Source organism: Pseudopodoces humilis, chromosome 3 (assembly GCF_049639895.1).
Source record: "Pseudopodoces humilis isolate 2021_Gansu_Grassland_sample_001 chromosome 3, ASM4963989v1, whole genome shotgun sequence".
NCBI lineage: Eukaryota > Metazoa > Chordata > Aves > Passeriformes > Paridae > Pseudopodoces > Pseudopodoces humilis.
In genome coordinates, this window is record NC_142202.1 from 15,390,654 (window position 1) to 15,412,109 (window position 21,456).

Consider the following 21,456-nt stretch of genomic DNA (forward strand, 5'->3'; position numbering starts at 1 on the left):
TCACAGGTGAGGCACAGGCCACTGCATCTGAGTAGCTTGTTGACAACATTGTTCTTGCCCTGACAAGGAAATCTTGGACTGCAGACCTTGTTTGAAGAAGCTTCTAATTGTGTTCTAAGTAAAGAGTAAGGTAAAGCAGGGGTTTGTACTGGCACATCCTATATCCTTCCACAAGAGAATGAAGCAGAGCAAAGGAAATGCAGAAAGCATCAATATTTGGATGGGACTTAAATGAACATTAAATTTAGAATAATTAGGTACAGAAATAAATACATGAGAGCTATGGGGAAGTCAAAAATAAAACTAATAGGAGCAAGACCAGAATATTTTTGTTTTTTTCATTTACTTCTAACACTGCTGCTGTTAATTGGTTTAGTAAGGAAAAAAGGCTTGGTTAGGTTCCACACACATTGAAAGAGTTGATATTCTATAGAATGCATGGTAAACTGCATAGGGATATATATGAAATATACAATCTGAACATAAACTGGATATGACTGTAAACATAATTTTAAAACAGATGTAGATTAATGTTCAGAATCTGTTAAGGCAAGGCAATAGCAAAAGCATGGTGATTTTTAAATGGATACTTCTTAGATTGAATCAAATTAACAGATAGACTGAATCAGATGATTCACTATAAAACCAGGAGCACTACTGTGAATTTATATTTGTGAATTTTATCTCTTAGTTTATCTTGTAATTTGCTTAAGGAATTTACCCAATCAGGTAGTAATCATTCAATTCATTATTCTCCTATTAACTAAATTATTGGAAATGAACATGGTTAAAGAAAACTTGCCAGGAGCAGAAATTGTACTTTACAAAATTGTTTCAAGAAGCATTTTTTCTTTGTTTTCCTAGTTTGTGCTCTCAAATCATTATATTAAATATTTAAAAAAAAGTAAATTAATTTGCTTTGGGCTTTTAGACTTAAAACTATCTAGGAAATAGGAACAACAGAAAAATGCCCAGTTCTAATTGAATTTGCAGAAATGTGCATATGAGTCTATACTGATTAAAACTCAACGGGGTATATGCACAGTAACTTTATGCCCTGGCTTCCTGTGTGATTTTCTATGTGCCATAATCTTTCCAGTACCCACAGATCTGTAAAATAGGGAACATTCAGAACTAGATACTTGTTGCCTTGTCGTAATTTTATGCAGCAAAACACTTGGAGTAACTAACTGTTAATGGCCTAATTATTTGTGTACAATGGGATCATGAGCTTCCGAGTGATTTCCCTTATTAAGCCTGGATGTCTGGTTCCCTGATGCCTCAAAAGCCCTGATCAGGACCAGACCCCTGTTGAATACAGGCACACTGAATAAGGATTTTATTTTTGACCAAGATAGTGTTATGAAGAAAGAGTGACTAATCCAGTTGTAGAAAAGAGAGAGGATGAATTGAATATAATAGCAAACCCCACAGTTAGGCCTTTTACCTTCCTACTTGTTTCTGTAATTTTGAATCATTTATTGAACTTGCTTGCAGGGGTTAGTGGTATCAATTGTTCTTTTACAGTGCTACAGTTAACATACATATATACACCATTTTCTTGAGGGGTGTGTGTGTATGTTTGCTTTCAATATCAGTCATAATATCCCTCTTTGAGATGTGACATTTTGGGGGATATCTAATTTCTGAGGTTATGTACATAAAATTGTGGTACAAAACCAAACAAAGACCTTTTTTTTTGGCACAACTCAGCTCTTCTCTCTTTTGTTCATTGTCCCATCCATCTTTAGTATCTGCTTACTTCCAAATTACCTTTGCAATGACAACACACTAAGGAAACTTCTGCTTTGAGTGTTGTTTTTTTTCTAAAGGATTTTGGGGTAAGGAAAATAAAAGTGTAGGGTCTTAGAATTTAAAAAGCTTTAGACTTGGAGCTAGCATTTTTAATACAATGCTCCAAATTCTCGACCTGCATAAGCTGTAGTTTGCTTTATCCCCAAGGCAGTAAGAAAATTCTGATGTACAGCACATCTCTCTGTTTCAATAGCAGGCTTTTCTTTTTGTGCAAGTGCTTTTTTTTATGCACAGAATTAAGTCCTAATAGGATACATATCATTACCATGTCTGTGTTCCTAGAGATTTTAAGCTGCTTGTTTATTTTTTCAGCTCTGAAAAGTTGATTTAGAGGTCAGTGTGGTTAGCTATACTCTCTGGTAGATTTTTGGACTGCTGTTTGGCAATTTGGAACAAGAGCTGTGCAGTGTGATGCTTTTTGTATGCCTTTCCAAGCAATGTTAGTCATCCAAAGTGTCAGCTCCGATAAGAAGATTATTTTAGCAAAGAAATGGATGTGCATTGTTATGGTTTCTTTAGCTTTGCTGTTTCTCTGCTGTGTTTTTGTCATCAATGATTTCTTAAGAATCTGCAAATCCAAAGGCAACCATTTTTCTCCAGTCAAGTAAATTCTGACTTTGCTAGGAAAATTCCTGTTGTCCAGGAGCTTTTAGAAAACCAGAAATGCTGTGCAAAGAGACCAAAATATATTTAATTTTGTTGAACGATATGTTGACCTGAACTGAATAGCAAGTCTTAGTGCAGGCTGCACATGAGAAGGGACTGCCTTCTGCTGCTTTTTCCTAAGTATTACTGACTAGCAAAACCTTTCATTCTGCCCATTGATTTACTGAATTCCTCCCATTTCCCAATGCGTTCCCTTTTGGCTCCCACACCATGTCTTGGACTTGTAACATGTTGTTTCTGCAGCAGCACAATGCACTGGAACAGAAATCAAAGCATGAACTGCTTTTGCTTTGCTCGAAAGCAGGCAAGAGTGGGGTTTCCTTTCCCACTTGACACTGGTGGGGTTGTGAGACACATGAACAGCAGGCACTGTCCCCACTGATGCATGAACCAGGGCTTTACAGAAATCAGGAATTCGAAGTTTTGTTGCCTGGAGGCCTTGAAACATGAGCAAATGTGGAAATTTTTCCACTGTCCTAGATGGTGAAATAGCTTGGCCCAGCATGCTGTGCTGGGGTAAGTCAGGAGGAAACCTGGGTCCTTTACTCTTAGTTGTCTGTTAGATAATATCTTCTTATTTGAACAGTAAGTTCTAACAGACTATTTTATCTAATTAGATATACACTTAAAGACAGACACATTCTTCCAGAACGCTGGATGTTATTTATTGGAAAGGTTAGAAAATCAAACCTGTTGTTTATCTTAAAAACTGGATGCCTCCCAACTCCTTTCCCACTCCTTCTCCCTGACATCGTGCTGTCATTACATTACTGCTTCTGTTTAATTATTCATAGCCCATATATAACACCACCACTTAGAGCAGGAATGGGAAACTACTGCACTCTATCCTCTGCTTTATGCAGTTTAGTCAGGCAAAGTACAAGTCACCCAAGCAGCCTCTTTTGTTAGTAGCTAAAGGTGTTTATAATTTGATGCTCACAGTGCTGTTAAGAATGATAGCTAGAGTGAGTTTATGTGCAAGTTTTGATACAGTTTAAAGCCTTGTGCTGCATGAAGGAGGGTAGCAGAGAGGATGGGATCTGGCAGCTTTTTCCATATTCCCTTTGTTATGGACCACAGTCACTCCTAAGGAGCTGGGAAAGTATCAGCAGGCTTCCTTAAGTGAGGGTTTATTTTGTTTATTTGCTTCCATTATTTCAGCCTACAGACTATGCTGCAATGAGAACACAAGAACTGAATAATTTGGGCCTGATGTGTGATACCACACAATAAAATGGCTTAGCACAGTACAAGTTTCCTTATATTAACTTAGGCTAGTGTCCTGTGTACGTAAAACGTACAAAAGGACCAGGCTGAGGGTTAAGAACACTTGGAAAACACTGAAAGCACAGCAGAACTTTCCTAATCTCTGTGTATTTTTCCAGTCTGTCCTGTGGAGCATCTACATTCTCACAGTTGTAAATGCTATGGTTCAAGGCATCTCTGTTTCTGCTCAGAGAGATTTTGTCCTTTGTATTGTCCATTTTTATGAATTTGATATCAGATGAAGCATCACAGAATATCTCAAGTTGAAAGGGGCCATCAAGTCCAACTCCCTGCTCCTCACAGGACAGCCTAAAGCCAAACCATGATCAGGAGCATCAGTCAGGTGCTCTTTGAACTCTGCCAGGTGAGATGCTGTGTTGACTTCCCCGGTGGTTGACCACCCTTTCAGTGAAGGGCCTTTTCCTAATACCCAGTCTGAACTTCCCCTGAGGCAGCTTTGTGTAGTCTCCACCTATCTTCTAGAGGAACCAAATGCTTGGGCACCATTTGGTGTGAAAAGATGTCCTCTTTATATAACACTAGTGTGGAAATGAAGCCTTGATTAGTTTAATTTCAAATACTAGTGTGGCATCATTTACTGTATTGTAACAGTAGGAGATGATTACATGCTGAAAGATAGCATAGTTAAATTTCATCAGTTATTTTAAAGTTACTGTAAAACATACCTTTATTTTGTTCCTGCAAACAATTTGTTTTGATATGGATAGCCTCTGTTAATAAAGCTGTACTGACACTTGTTGATACTGCAGATGTGGGAATGTGATAGGTTCATAAACACACAAAAAATGTTGTGGTCAAAGTTGAGTTTCCTTTACAAAGTGTTTTTCACAAATTTATGAAAATATGCAAATATGAAAAGATTCGCTGAGACTGCATTCTGAGCATTTCTTAAGTCATATAACCACTTCTAGTATTCAGTTATCTGAATATCATTGGTTATCTGGGTATCTGAGATGCATTAGGTCCAGATTGCAGACAGCATGTTAGTTATTCATGTTCCATCTGTTTAACTGATTTAAAAATTAGAAGTATTTACCCCATTACATAGGTCACAGATCTTTAACAATACAATTAATGTTTCTAACCAATACAGAAGAGATAATGTTAAGAGATAAAGCAGGTTAATATATTGTCCAGGCTGATTGACTTACAAAGTTGTTTGAAAAATGAGTGACTTGAATCAGTAGTTTTCTAGCATATGGTCCTTATGAGATACTGCTGTGAACAGAATATAAAGGAATCCTGTAAAGGGGAGCTGAAATGGAGGGCAAGAATAACATGCTGTAAGTCACCAGCAAAGTAAAAACAGGCTTTGAGAATGGTGGTGAGCAAAGAGGAGAATGGGCAACTGTGATGTTTTCTCTTTGATGTGCAGGATCTCTCTGCAGATTTTCTGGTGAGATACAAGCTCACCAAGTACGGTGGCAAGGCAATGTCATGCTCTTCTGAGCCCTGTTTAGGAAGGGAGCATCTTAGACATGTGGTGGAGCTGGAGCCCTGATTTTTTTATCCTGCTGAGCTAATGGACAGAACTTGTAATATTATGTGATATGCTGTACACAATAGACTTGTGCTGAAAAGAGCCAGGAACACTTACTGAAGATAATGGGGTGTGACCCCTGAGCTGCTGGCTCAGCAGCAGTTGCACTTCACTGCATTACATTGTCAGTTTGATGGCAGGCTGCAGATCTTTGTGTGTTTTAATACAAACAAATATATACATATATATATATATATATATATATATATAATTTGAGTTTTATTCTAGAATCAAGTGTAAAGAAAAGCTTTGTATTTTCTTCTGTGAGTAATGAAAATTAAAAGTAGGTATATGTAATAAAGCCCCCAAAGATCAGATGGATACTTTGTGGTTTTAAATGCTTTACCTCAGAGAATCATGGCAGTGTTTAGGTTGGAAAAGACCTTTAAGATTATCAAGTCTGAGCACGTCCCTAAGCACTGCATCCCTAAGCAACACATCTACACAGCTTTTAAATCCTCCCAGGGACAGTGACTCAAACACTTCTCTGGGTAGCTTGTTCCCAGGGCTAGTGTGACAGCTCTTTTGGGGAAGAAATTTTTCCTGACATCCAATCTAAACCTGGTGTAACTTAAAGCCGTTTCCTCTTGTCCTGGCATGTTACCTGGGAGAAGAGATCAACCTCCACCTCATTACAACCTCATTTCAGGACAGCATTGACACTGGTTTTGGTCTGGTAACTTGAGTTTTGAATGCATTTATGAATTCTTGTTTTTTACCAATCCAAAACTCTTTTTACAAGGTAACCAAGTGTTCTTATTAAGAGTTGAGTACAGGTGGGCAGCAGATTGGGTCTAGCATAATTTATAAAATTATTTGGAGTAACAGACACTGTGGAAGTATCAGAGTGAAATGTTGCTAAAGGTGTATTTTTTTACATTTTAGGCTGGGCGATGCAGGTTGCAGCCTTTGTTTTCGTGCAGAGAAAGTGGGAAGATGACAAAAGTCACTTTGAAAAAATGCTGGATTATTTCTGTGACATTCGTGAACCACTACAACTCCTTATCTTTCCAGAAGGAACTGATCTCACAGGTAGGCTGCATTTGTAGTCTTCTTAGGGAATGCTCAACATGGAAATTTTTTGTTTTTTATGGAAAGAGTTTAAGAAAGTTCAAGGCAGGAACTAGACTTTGTTCTCATGGATAGTAGAAATTATAGTAAATCATCAAACAATGTGCTGATTCATGTGAGAGGCACAAACATAGTTCCACTGGGAGACTTTGCCAGTTATTTCTGGCAATTCTATTGATTTGCAATGTAAGTTATTTCTTCCTGAAATAACGTACATTGCGAATCATCTGATGATTGGCACTGCTTTTTATTGGTCAATACTGTACATACACTGCATTAGCAAAAGCAGTTTCAAGAACTGGAATATATCCCTTGCATGCTCCCATCTCCTGAATTACTGCAACAAAATAATTTCACACCTATGAAAGAGTGATTGAAAAGGACTAATGATTCTATTTGATTTCTTGCCAAATGTTTTCAGAGGGGAACATGCAGATACTTGTTCCTTAGGCTGTGTAAGCACTGTAAGCAGTCTGTATCTGCCTCTATACGGGAAATAATCTCTGTAAAACAAATATTGAGATTATCATAGGAGTAAATGTAATGAGTTTGACCCTGTAGTATTAATTTTTAATCAAATATCTTCCTTAATACAGGTATCTTATGGCATCATTAGGAAGCTGTTAATCGGTGTTTAAGACAACTTGTGCCTATAAAAGAAAATACTGTATGAATGTCTGTGGTGGTTCATGCTTCCAGCATGATGCCTGATTTGATAAGTGTTATCTTTAAATAGAAAATCAATTGCAGTTAAGCTTCTAACTTTTAGCATATTTAAAAGATTTTTGCTATACTTTCCATTGCAGATATTCTCAAATCATATTTTATTGCAAAGCCACGTAAGTATGGCATAAACATGGTATAAAAATAACTAGCATATGGTACTATTTTTTCTTCTGTATTCCAAATATCCTTAAAATGGGTATGTGTGTAGTATTCAGATAGGATCACACTGTAGGGAATTGTCATCAGTTGATCAGCCTTCCTTAAAGAGGACAAATTCATTGAACATTCTTGGGCTGCTTCACAGGATGCCTTTGGTTGATTTGGTTATCTTGTATCTAGTTAGGAAGGATGGAATTTTCTTCACTAAAAGGGTGTTGAGGCACTGACACAGGTTGCCCAGAGCAGCTGTGAATGCCCTGTCCCTGGAAGTGTTTAAGGCCAGGCTGGATGTGGCTCTGAACAACCTGGTCTAGTGGAAGGTGTCCCTGCCCATGGCAAAGAGTTGGAACAAAATGATCTTTAAAGTCCTTTCCAACCCAAACCATTTTATGAATCTGTGAAATTATCTCACTTCAACTTTTTTTTTTTCCTTGAATTCATGAGGAACTGTCTCCTCCTAGCTCTAAATTATGAGGTACAATCCTTATCTTATTCATGGAGTCAGGAGACACCTCCTTAGAGCACTCACACTCTCTGAACAGGTATTTCCATCTCAAGATGTCTGAAAGAATTGGATTGTTTGGAAATTATTCCATAAATTATGTATGCCTTCTAATCTCTAGAGGAATCTAATATTCCTGGGAGACAACAGATTTTTAAAGAATTGAGAACGCTTTGTACTGCAGCTTTAAAAAAGATTTGGCTGAGGACTGAGACAGCCACAGTGTATTAACATTTGTGCTACAGAGTTCAAAAGACAGCGGTGAGGATGCTTTCACCTGCAGGTGAAGCTGCTTAAGGAAACAGTGTTTCCTCTGTGCTGTAGCTACTGATATAAATTACTTGGGCTGAACTTGGGTAATGCTGTTGATACCATACACTGAGAAGCTCAAGAGAACAAGTTTCTTTAATTAATTTTAGAAAAAAAACCAACTAATTGAATTTCTGAACACAGGTTGATTTTTTTTTTTTTCCTTTGGTAAGATAATTCTGTTGTTCTGATTTTCCTTCTTTACATCTGTGTAACATGTTCTCTTTAACTTCACAATGCCCAGTGCAGATGCCCTAACTGTGCTGTTCTACTGAGCCCACCACAGGTGACTGGCCCAGGAGGAAGCAGAATGGTGGGAAGGATGGAGTGATGAGTAGGAAAGACAACAGGGCACTGCTGTGCTGGCTTCTGAGAAGTTAAACTGTTCTATGTTTACCACTCTTAAATTGCCATCAAATATTGAATACACTTGGATATTACATTTGTGCATAAAAGGATGAATAGAGATGAACAAAACCCTGGGATTTTTTCTCTGGAAGTAAATAGCTCTCCCTCTCTGATTGTCTTCACAGGAAATATAGCTTAATCTACATTTTAAAATACTGTAGGAGACAGGAAAAAATCCCTTGACAGGCTGATCCTGACCAAGCAGTAAATTTATGCCATATGAGAATGCTAGAACATAATGTATGTACCATTTTTAAGAAATTATTTCCAGAAAAATGTTCTGTTATTGACATATTAGGACCTGTTGCAACCTCATGTTCCATCCTCTAGAATAAGAAATAAACTGTGGCTTTTTTTCTGAACACTTGCTCAAAATTCTAGGGAACATTTTGCAAAAATAGAGAAAGCGACTCTTGTTTTCTGACCAAATGGCAAAACTGCTAATTACTTCCGAAAACCAAATTCCTCTGGTGCTTAAAATGAAGAATAGCATTCTACATCACTGAATAGCAGAATTGCTGTGCAGCTTTGTGCTGCTGAAATTTTTTCATCCTCTCAGTGACCACATGACAATAATAGATTTACTCCTCTTTATAATATTTTCAGGTATTTGAGAATGAGATTTCAAAGAAATGTAAAATGATAATGTATTTATTTATATATGGGCTACTGCCTGACTTTAAAGTGGTGAAGTACTTTGCTGTGGAACATGCTACATAAATAAATTTTAGAAATAGTAATGTCATGAACCCTGAACATTTGTATTTGCAGACTGGATTGTATAGGGGCTGAGGTAATAATTATATAATTGTATACTTATTTCTGATAGGTTGGCCATCTTTTCATTCTGGAGTACTTGAAGGTTAAAGCTCAAAGGTATTTTATTGTAATTGTTTAAAAAGAAGCCCTCAGCAGGTAAACATGTAGCCAGACTTTCTGAAGCCCTGAAGAAAACAAAGCAACCACGAGTCTCATGCTTCCGGAAAGCTGGAATACAACCCACCATATTGCCTGTTCTTTTGTTTTTCCTGGTGTTCCTTACAATATTGTTTGTAGTAATTCTTCAGAAAGCAATGACAGAAAAAAAAAAAAAAGTTGCTGTGTTGCCCTGTGCCTGGTAAAGCCTCATTTCCTCTGGATTTGTGTGTGCATCCCTGTACATGGTCCTTTCTTCATGCCGACTGCTCCTTTTTCCGTGTTTTCCCTTCCGTGTGATGTTTCCTCCACAAAGCTCTTGCCGCTGCCTTGGCAAGAGGCGTCTTGCCGTGGCTGCCAGTGCCTGTGTCACCCAGTGCACTCTGCATGCTGTGCTGAGAGCCCTGGCACACAAACAGCCATGGACCCTGCCCTGGATCCTCCCTTATTCGCATCTCTACTCTCAGAAGCTTCCCTTCACCCAGTTTTTTTTAAAGCTTCTGCTGGGCTGGATTATCTTTGAATCTCTTGTCCCTGATCAGCTTTGTTTGCAGGGGACAATAGCTTCAAAAGTTAAGGGGAACAAACAGGTGGACAGAGTGTGATTGCACAGAGCTTTTTTCCTGGAGGAACAACTAAAAATTGAGTAGGAAAGCTTGCTGAAGTTCAGATTTTGGCAGGAATGATGTGATGTGGATGACAGAAGGTAACAAAGAGCTGCAGTTGGATTTTTAACTTTGTTAGTAAATGTGATGTGCTTTGGTAGTACAAAGAAAATACTGATCAGAAGAACTGGTAGGGGTTGCTCTAATATGGAATAAGTTGAAAGTAGCACAAGTAAGAAAAATGGCTTCATTTTTTTTCTCAAAATACTAACTGTGAGCCAATAAAGCTTTATCATTTCTGTGCAAACCCCTAACAGATAAATTAGGATTTTATTTATTTATTTAATATGAGAGACTTTTGGAGTATTCATTTATTCTTTCACTGTCTGGCATTAATACAGTCTGAGAGTACTTGAAGTCGTACAAGAGCATGCATGTTTTTATCAGCATGCTTTTATCACAAGTGAAATTAAAGGAAAAGGTAGTACTTAATATCAAATTTCAGCTCACAAAGTAAAAATATTATTTTGCTAAAAAAATTAAATTCATTCATTTTATGCATAGCTTTTCAAGAACAAAAGCAGTTTATCTTCTTTAAAATCTGTAACTCAAAAATCAAGGAAGTGGGTTAGCATCATTTCTTCCTTCAGTTATTTAAATGAAATTTTGAAGTGTGGTGCTTCTAGAAAGTGCTGACTTTGAGTTTTTCCAGTAATTTTAGAGAGAGGCAAATGGGATTTGGAGAAAAATGGGGAAAAGTGTAATCAAATTATTTACCAGAGGTGGCACGGAAGTACAAAAAACAGTAAGAAGTTTTGGTCATAATCCTTAAATTCTTGTGGTTTTATGTAGTTTGATAGTTTCTCTACAGAAGTGTCTAAAGACTGAAATAAATTGGATGGTTGTACCTGTCACCACCCCACAGAACATGCTCTGAGAGCCTGCATGCCTTAGCTGAAGGAGACGGGGGAGGAGAGGCAAGTTGGTGTGAGACCTGAGGAGACAGAGCATGAAGCAGCTCTGGAAATGTCCCACATCACCCTCAATTGATAGGCTGGCAGCTTTCCATAAAAATAACTTACTCTCCTTATTCTTTTTTAACACCAAATAGGACCAGTGGGTTACAACTCTCCTAAGAGGAATGATGAGCAAAAACTTGGGGACTAAATTTGCTTTGACTTAAACATGTAAGAAAGAAAATACTTGTTCCTAGAAAGCAACACTTGTTCAGCTTTTCAGAGGGTTTGGTGACAGGGGACATTACCTGTAGCCAGCCAAATGGTGTGAGTGGCCTTTTGTGACTGAGGCGATGCGAACTGACTGCATTTCCAGGCCCTGTTTCAAGAGCTGCTTGATGCTATTTGTGTTGGTAGTTTGGAAGAAAAGAACATATGTTTCCTCTTTTTTAAGGAAGTTTTTAGGCATCTTTCACTTTTTTTTTATTATTCCACCTAAGACTGTTATTAACTTGCCTTTGGAACAGTAAGTCATCTGCATAAGTTTTGCAGCCCTGACAGCGTAGCCTGGTCTATTGATTAAGGGATTTTAAAGAGTCGTTTGTTGTGTGAATTCCCTCAAGTTGCAGAGGATATAAAAATAAGTTTCTGATTTCCTGGATCGGTTTTCTAACCTCTAGGTTTCATAGAATGGGGAGCATCACATGTTCTGCCTTTTCTTGGCTCTGGTTCTGAGCAGCAGAATTTGATCTGAATCTCCCCTCAAAAGTTTGGGCACTGGTGTCTGGCACAAGGATCCCAAACAGCAGTGGGCACCAAGGTACTTACATTGCATGAGATAGCAATCATAACATTTAGTCATAACTAATAAAAGAGTAAGAAACTTTTTTTCCATTGCCAGGATTACAGGAGGGGGAGGAAGGGCATCGTTCCTACTTTTTTTGTAGAGTGGAGGCTTATCCTACCCTTGCTTTCAGTGTATCATCTAAGCACATTGACCTTCCTGACTTGCTGTAATAAATAATGTTTAATGCACAAAGACCTGTGGCTTTATAGTTGTTAGGAAGGGGAGAGGGAGATGATTTTTCCAGATGACAATGATCGTTGTATTAGCTGGGAGCATTATTCTAGTTGTAAAATCCCATTACACTAGGGTCATGCAAGAGGGGAGGGGAACAGTCTCTGTTACATAAAACTTACAGTCCAGAGGCAAGACAGGCATACAAATGTCAGGAAATAGCTGAATAGTGTTGGCCAGTGTGTCGATGTCCAGCTGTTCACACATTTCAGAAAGGCAGTGTAGTAAAGGGAAATTTGGAAGATGTTTTGCAGATGTTTACAGTGAGTTCTTTCCAAGTACTAAGAGGAAGTTTGAAGATGATTGCTTCAAGGCGATGGACACTGGAGGTCCCAGATTTTTCTTGCAGCATCAATTAGGTTTTACTCAGAGAACATGAGTGCCCTTTCACTTCTTGGTTATCCTTTGGTGCAAGTGGGAGTGTTTTGCAAACATCAGTGAGTTCATTTTCATGCTCCCTCTGAAGCAAAGTGCTTGTGATCAGACACACAGAGATAGTTTTTCCGAGTGCTCATTAACTGTGTGCAGTTTGAGATGCCTAAAACCTAGAATTTTTTTTTAGACTGCTTAACTTTATGTGGACACTTGTGTCTCAAAACTCTAATTGACTTGATTTGCAGATTTTCTGAAGTGAAACCCAAACTTGGATATGCAGAAAATGAAGAAGATGATACTTCTCTCCTTTGGAAACAATAATACATTACCTTAAGAACTTTAGTGATTAATTAAATTAAAACATTTTACTTGAATCATCCCAGAATCTGGAAAGGAACTCTTGATTTGGGTATTTTTTATAGGAATGCGCTTGGTCATCGGTGTAATTTCTTAGAAAATGGTTTTAGTTCTTGAGCTAATACTGGTGCACCTAAGAGGTAGAACCTGGTTTTTTTGGAGGGGCTTTTAATAATTACCAGATTACTATTGCCTCTTCAGGCATTCCAAGTTTGGCTCTTGGCTCACTTTGCAAGTTTTGCCTTTGCAGTGGGAGTCTGCGAGGCAAGTCCCCCTTTGCTGATTCAGAATAGTCATTTGCAGTATTGAATAGAGTAGTAGTTGAGCAGACAAAAATAGATATTCTGACCATGTGGTTAAAGACATGATGTATATATCCAAGGGAAAATAAATTAAAGTTACATAGCCAAGTGTAATTTTAGTATTTCACACATTCTGTAATTTTAGCAATGCTTTTTGAAGTTGTAATATTTTTCAAGTATTTGTATGTTTTGGCAATTTGGCAAGAATTAAATCTTTGGATCCTCCTTGCTGAATCACTTGCTTGGCTACTGTGCAACAGCTTTCCTTTCCTCCAAATCACATGATCAGGAAATCTGTGCAGTGAATCTTAAGGCTTGTATGTATGAAAAACAGCATTCTTGGGCATGGAAACAGTAGGTCACAGGGCAAAAATATTTAGTATGGTGATACAGCATTTATTAATTGGTAGACAAACCTTTAAGAGGGGCACCAGCATTTTTGATAAAGAGGTCATATAATTTAAGGAAAAAAGAAAGATGGGGGAATGTTGCATTACAGCAAAAAGGAAATCTCTCACTGCTGTTGATTTGTTTACTTGTGTTATTGTGCCTTTACAGGAAAAAATTATGAGGATTGTAAAAGGAAGGATTTATCTCTAAGTATCACTTCTGTTAAATGACTAAAAAGTGATATGTTTTCCATTACTTAATTTCCCATCTCTGTTAAGCTTAACTGTGCAAAAGAAAGATCTTCTTCTGCTTTAAAAATAGACTGCTGAAGCAGTGATTTTGTTCCATACATCTGTTGCTGGGATTTTGTCTTTTAAGCACTGGTAAAACTTCATAAATATGAGTTATTAAATAAGTTATGTGATCAAATTGATTCTTGCCATGTTGCCAAGGGAACATTGCATATATCCATTGCCTTTTGGCCCCAGGGGAGGCACAACAGGACCCACAGTAAAGAACTGAGTGTAGCCAGCAAAGTCTATTTGGCTGTTGGCTGAGACTGCTTGGAAGAGCCTCCAGCACATCACAGGAGAAAACATTGCCTCCTCTCCACCTGTCTCCAGAATTTTTTGCTTGAGTGTCCATGTCTTCCTTACTTAGGGGCCTCTCTTAGCAACAGCTCTGAAAGGCCTTCGGTTTTCTCATAAGAGCTTTTTGATTACCAGAGGTTTGAAGCACATTTGTAATGGGGTTTAGCCAGGGTGCTTTCCAGCTGCCTTGCATGTACTCTGTGTACAGTGGCAGGCGTGTGCTGTGGCACTGAGGTGCTTGGTCAGAGAGTTCAGATGGGGTAGGTATGTGCAGCACAGGCTGATGAATAAAACGAGTTCAGAATGAAGATGTTAAATACCATTTTAAAGTATTAGATCAACTGCTTTCCTCTTTTTAATGTTTTCTTTCTGAAATAAGTTTAATGTGGTTAAACATGGACTTCGAGGTATTTTTGTTCATAATATCAAATCTTCATTACTATTTGTTGTGCCTTTTGAGTTGACAAAAACCCCAAAACACAACTGAGCCAATTAATACATTTTACTGTAGAATGGGTATTGATGTGTACAAATAACTATTAACAGACTATTGATTTATACATTTCAGATTGCATTTGATAAGTACAAAAGATTTGCTGATGATTTGCTAAAATTAAATGAGATGGTAAAAAGGCTTTTCTTGCAATCCACATGGCTCTTCCTCATACCATGGTATGGCCAACTGAAAGCACACGTGTCTGCCTCCATATCCATACTGTGTGAGCTGCTGTTGTACTGTTCCTGTCGTGTTATCATTCCATTTAATCCATGGTCTGCTTGCACAGTAACACAAAGTGCTGCTTCTCCTTCTCTCCTCAGCCAATACCAAAGCCCGCAGTAATGAATTTGCTGAGAGGAATGGACTTAAAAAATACGAGTACGTCTTACACCCGCGAACGACCGGATTCACCTTCGTGGTTGAGCGTCTAAGGGAAGGTAATCCTGCTCTGTCCTTGTTTTTCCTTTAAAATGATTGTAACATGGAGAGATTTGAGAGAGTTGATAACAGACACTGATATCATCAAGAGGTATGCAGTGAATGAAAGCAACTTTAGTGTAGTTTTGTTTTAAATATTTTAGTCTGCCTAGCGATCTTACCTCAGAAAACGAGTGGAAAAAATCCCAAGGAAGTTCAGCCTGTACCATCCTCAACCCCAAGTGGGTGGTTGACACTGAACACACAGGCATGTATGTCACTGCCCTCTCTCAGAAGGCTTCTGGGTTTAAGTCTGAGAGCTAAGTAAACAAATTGTTACATTAAATGGACAAGGGCAATGCACAGTGTATGGAAATGCAGCAAGGCAGCTGCCCAGTGCTGCCAGATGTTTTGGGTGATGGTGCCTCAGAGAAATTGTGTGAAATACGAGTTGTGCTGCTTGGCAGGGTGGTGGGCAAGAGAATGTGTGACACTTACTTTTTACCCAGAAGTGGTTTTCTATCCCAGTATTAATCTAGGGGTCAGGGTTAAGTCCCTTCTATCAAGAGAACAGAGTATGAAGATGTGATTGTTACATTGAGATGTCTGGGAGCTGTTTTGGGAATGGGCGTTTGGATGAGATTTGAGGCCATCGGGATGTAATCTTTAAATGGTACAGATGTGGCAGGGATTCAGGTACAGATGAATATTTGCAGGATATATGGTTGAAGAAAATAGACATGTACAGTAGATATGAAGTGACTTTTTTATAGGCTGGTTCTTCAGGGAAAACGAATTCTAGATCTTTAACACATGCTGGTTATTTCGACTGCCAAAAGAAGAAGTTTGAGATTATTAAAAAGAATAGGGGCCTGCTGGTAGGTTTTTTGCTAGCTGGAATCTTTGCTTAGATTTTTGAAGCAGACCTGGCTTGCATTTCACCTCCTTCCTCCTAAGCAGATCACTAAAATCACTGTAAGCACTTCGGAATTTTGTCCAGCTGGACAATCCCACGTATCTATTTGACCCTATTAGTATTGCACATTCAGAGTTGGACACCTTAGATTTTCATCTCTCTTGAATGTTTATTACTCAATTTGCTGTAGTAAAAAAATTTGCCACATAGACAGTTTCAAAAGCTTGCTTTACTTAAAACTTCACAGCATTAAGTTTAACAGTATTTCAAACCTGGAATAAATTTTCAGTTAAAGAAATTTTTTCCACTCAAAATATTAATTACTTTAAAAAAAATCTGTATTTGCTGCAAGAACAAGCTTTGTGGTTCACAGCAATTTTCTAATTTTGTAAAAATGCTTTTCTCTTCCATTGCTCTATGAGCAATCTTTGCAAATTAGGCTGTTGGGTTATAAAAAGGAAAATATTTGAGACTGATTAATTAATTTTATGCAGCAGAAAGCTGGGGTAAAAACAATAACAGTCCAGCCTTTGAAGTGGTTTTATGTCTCCTTTTATTTAAGGCAGGCAAATGTTGTGTGAAATATTAATGTCCCTTTTGTGTTGAATTTACTAGATATTGGGTACTTTGATAGGCATCGTAAGCTATGTATATTATAACTGTATGCTATTATGTAGTAAATTATGTGTGAGAAGGTAGTTCAAGTAGCCCTTTAAAGTTCTTGGTTATTACTTGCTAATTTAAGAATTGGTTTTCAACTGCTTCCAAGTGTATGAAATGGGGACCATTTGTGTTGAAATGTTTTGGGTTTTTTTGTAAATATATATACAAACCAACTGTAGTTGCTGGGCTTTAAAATACTTCAGTATATTATACAGATGTGCAAATCTATATCTATCTCTGTCTTTTCATCTGTACAGTATAGATTTAAAGGTTGATACTCAGATGCACATTGTCCAGTTGGTACCTGGTGCAGCTCTGGTTTGAGTTATAGCTTTAACTGATAGAATGTCTTTTTTACAATCCTAATTTGTGATACTAACAGTAATAAATAAAAAACAGGACTGTCAAGGGATACAGTGTTAACCCGAGTCCCCATTTCTGAACTGTTTCAATGCTACAATCATAGTAACAATCATGTAAACAGATTTCTATTTTTATTCCTCATAGTTTCCTATTTTTATTCCTCATAACTGCAGGCACAAAGCAGTGTCTGTGACTTTAACATGTAGGAGGGAGTGGTGGAGATTTTAACATCATGTTTACATCTTTGAAAGTATTTTTGTGCATAGATGACAACCTTATTGCCCTATAGCTCTCCTGTGAATACATTTTGGCTCGTGGCTGTTTTCCATTCCTGAGGCTCAAGTGTCTTTTCTTCAGGCCTGAGTACATTATTTTGCTCCAAAAATAGGTTGATGAAAAGAGGGGGAAAATGTCATTAGAAGTTTAACTGATTTTCAAATGTTGAAGAACCTAATTTAATTTGGCAAGAAGCCTGATTAATATACATCACAAGCTGTAGCATGAAAGAATTACCTGTTATTATGTAAAAATAACTATTAGTGACCCTTCTGAATAGGAAATGAAGAATCAGGTGAAAATAACCTTCAATAAAATTTAGCCTGTATTTGTGCAAAGGAGTTTATTTGAAGCACTGTCTGCATCCTGCCAGCATAAACTGAGCAGTTATCTGTTCTTTGCTTTCCATAGGTGGCAAAAAGCACTCAACCTCCTCTGGCTGGCTTTTCTCTCTCTTATGTGGTCATTATTTCAACTATTTGGTCTTTTTAGCCCATAGATGCTGCTATGATGGTTTCTAGGTCACTGCTGAGATTATGGGAGCTAAGGAAAAAAGATCTATATGGCATCCACCAAAAAGCAATAAAAGTTGTTTAGGTAATACATATCCTACATGCTATATATCCTTGGCTTTTGAGTTATACCTTTTCTTTCCCCATTCTGGTTCTTCTGAGTGGTAGCTCTTCCCCCCCTAAGCTGACTCTTCTAAATAGAAACCCACATAGAAGCTGACTGGATTTTCCTTTCATTATGCTCAGGTGCCAAAACAGTGAAAATATTATTTTATTTTTAAATGATCACATTATTGTTTTCTCATTCATAGAAACCATAGAATCACCCAAGAGTAAACACAGGCTGTGAACATGCTTTAGATGTTTAATTAATAATATATATACACTCAGAAGAATAAGGACTGCAGCTGTTGCTTGTTTTCAAGCAAGATACCTCATTGGTTGACTATTGATGGAAAGCTAAGAGAAATAAAATAGGTGATTTGCTTCTTTCTGAATCTGTTCACTTGATCAAGTGAATCATTTGTCTTGTCTGAGCTGTAAGGAATCTTGGTTTCAGCACCTGGTAAAAAACTACTAGAGAGTTTTGCTGTATTTTTTTGGGGAGCAAAGGTGAGCATTTTTTGAAAGACAAAGGAAGAACATGTGAATGAGCAACAGAAAATGAACTCCAGGCTCCAAAATGAGGATTGGTCATTACTTCTTTTTTAATTCATCTCCCTCTTTAACCATCTCCTAAAATCATATTTAATCCTTTTTTTTAAGCCTGAAATTTTGAGTAGATGTTATGTATGGAATAATTTTTGGCAGGACTTGGATTAAGGTAACTCATCTCCTTTTACAATATGTGGGACTTTGAAAAGGGCTGAATTCCTGAAAAGGAATTTAAATAAGACTTTTATAAAATCATGCCTTTAACAATGTTAATTGAAAACATTTGTGGTTTATGTAATGTTCTTGAAGATCCAGTTTGTGAGATCCTTCTATAAGAGGTTACTCAGTATAGGTTTCCAGACCTGTTTGTATTTTACAAAGTTTTTCCTGAAGTGCCAAATGACATTGAAAGTTCAGCTGACTTGAATGCTCGGTTTCAAAGAGATGGAAAATAATACTGTTTTGATTTGATTCAATATTGTCTGGATTCATTGAATTACATATATTATCTTGGCATAATATCTATAATTGTGGCCAAATAGTCTGTCAAGAGAAAATAGCTGTTTACAAATGTTTTCTTAAAATTGCTTCATGGCTTTTAAGCATTTTCTCAGTAAGTATTAAGACAGAACTAACGCTTTGAAGCATCATTAGAAGATTATTCATGCTTTTGTAGACAATCATTTCTGCCAACATTAAATTTAAACTGACCTCTTTTTGACACTTCCTCTACAGCTATCAACAGTCTTTAATAGCTAGATACATTGGACTGGATGTTCCCATTGTGGGGTTTATATTTTACTGGTTGTACAGTATAATGACTAGTCAGAATTAGTTGTCTTATTATAGTATTTCAGCTTTGAAGTTTTTTCTGGTTCATAATTAGGCAACTGAAAAAAATATTGCAGAAAACATCTGCCAACTGCAGCATCCCAAAATAAACAAAGATACATATTTAACATGCTTGCCTTCATTGCACATCCTTACTGATGGAAAGAAACTGTGATTCTCATCGTTTTTCCATGATTGGTTCAGAATTGATAGTTTTGCCCTAAAATTAATGTTTATACACACACAGTTGAAACTAGTCTGTATCTTCTAATGTTCATACCTGGGTTTTACAGTTGCTTCAGTAATTACATGCAGGTATTCCAATAAAAATATTCATTTTTATATATATTCATATATATATATATATATATAAAATATTCATTGCTAGGGCTGGAAAGTTTTCTTCAGTGTTCATGTGTTCAGTCCAGGTTATCTCTATATAAAACTATGTAAATGTTTTAATGCTGGGAGTGACTATTGTGTAGATTCACTAGTAGTGTAGATTTGGATTTTCTGGGAATTAGAGTATCCAGATATGCATATTTATGTACTGAACACTTTGTGGCATTTATTTGAGTTCTGGTGCAATTTGCTTGCCTGGCACTTTTGAGCTAATAATGTAGGGAGGCAGTTTGTGATTTGCAGATCAGTGCTGGGGGCATTCAATAGGAGATGATAATTAACAGTTCCTGAAAGCTGAGACATGGTTTGGCTCCCCATTGCTGAGGTGTGAAGTAGCCAGGGTTAGGCAGCAGGTCTTTGTGAGCAGTGGAAAGCTTGCTGTGCACCAGGAATATTTATTAATGAAACCCTTCACCTTGAAGTAGCCAGAGTTGATGAGCTCCCAGAGCTTTTTTCTTATTCTGACTTTGAAAGGGAGGCAGGAGGCTGCTTGTATTAGTTGATGAAACGTCAGTGAGAAATGCCACCAGGAGACTGCTAAGGATTTGTGTTCTGATGGCACTTATGTCCAAATCACCTACAGCTTACAAGACAGGTGCCATTAGTTCTTTCAAACATAAATCAAAGTAATACCAATTTCTAAGTGTGTTACATTTTTTAAAGGGAAAATTTATGCAAGTGTGAAAATCAAGTCTATTCATCGACTGAAATGTTCAGGCTATAGTAAGTGGGGTGTATGAATGAATAAATGTACATGTTAAATAAACTGCTTTTTATTTTGATTGCATAGTTTCTTTCCTCTTTACATATATATTGGGTGAGGCATGTGGGTCTTGATCACAAAGTGCCTGCTGAATTACCTGCAGAGATTTTACGTGCTCAAACAGAACTATGTAGCAGGACTGCTGCAGTTTCCAGGTTTGTGCATAATTTGTCTTGTGTGTAACAAAAGGTACAGGACGTAGAAAGGCCCCACATCAAATGACAGAAAAGGTTAGATTTGTTGTTTCAACGAAATTTAGCCTCCCTCTTTGTGACTGAACAGATTTCTGACTCCTAGAATTATATGTTGGTCCACTGCCAAAATTTCTGTGGGTTTTGGCGAGGCCAGAGCTCACACACTGACCAGCACTGCCATCTCTCAGAGCAGCTCTTGCCTGTTTGTGCTGGTTGTGGGTTGTGTAAACTAAAACCAGTCTGTTTTTGAAATAGGAAAACATAAGTGTCACATCAGCCTTAGCTTTGGGTCTTCAATCAACTAATTTCACCCGTATGTCCATCAGATTTGCAGAGATTAAACAGCAGCTCTAAACCATCATTCCTTAATGCAAGGAAATTCCTTCTTCACTATTTCTTTTTTCTCTGTGCATGTGTTCCTCTCAGAGTCATGTTACTAAGTAGACTGATACTCTGAAATTACTGAGCTATTGTGAAAGAGCTTTGAGCAAGTTTTTAGCTGAAAATGCAGTATTAGAGCTTCACTGACTGCTGTAATTGATCTTCTGCTTTTATGAGACTTGGATCCTGTGCATTAAATAGTACAGCCTTTGATACAGAAATATCAGTATGTAAACCGAAGTTTGCATGCTTTTTATGCCTTTTGTGTGTCAGTAAAAAATTCATAACATTAGTTATATATGTAAAAAAAAAAAAAAGCAGAGACCTTGTTCAAAAGCATGCTTTTATCACTGGGCATGTCTGTGAAATTCAGCAAAGCAGAAAATCGGATGCAGGCTGTTGTGCTTTTTTGCAAATGCTGACAGTTGTCTCTGTACTCTGGAACATGGGAAAGGGGAGGTCGACTTTTTCCAGAATCATGTTAAGTGCTGATGATTACCATGTCTTGCAGACATCTGCGTGTGTTGGCTGTGA

General features: G+C 37.5%; 1 protein-coding gene across 4 annotated transcripts in view; it reads left to right on the top strand.

Moving 5' to 3' along the window:
* LCLAT1 (lysocardiolipin acyltransferase 1) overlaps window positions 1-21,456 on the top strand; it is a 111,810-nt gene that overhangs the window by 46,112 nt on the left and 44,242 nt on the right. For all 4 annotated transcript variants that reach the window (XM_014252970.2, XM_014252969.2, XM_014252968.2 and 1 more), the window contains 2 exons: window positions 6,194-6,340; window positions 14,871-14,987. In XM_014252970.2, coding sequence (XP_014108445.1) covers window positions 6,194-6,340; window positions 14,871-14,987 — 264 coding nt within the window. The remainder of the gene's footprint in view (window positions 1-6,193; window positions 6,341-14,870; window positions 14,988-21,456) is intronic.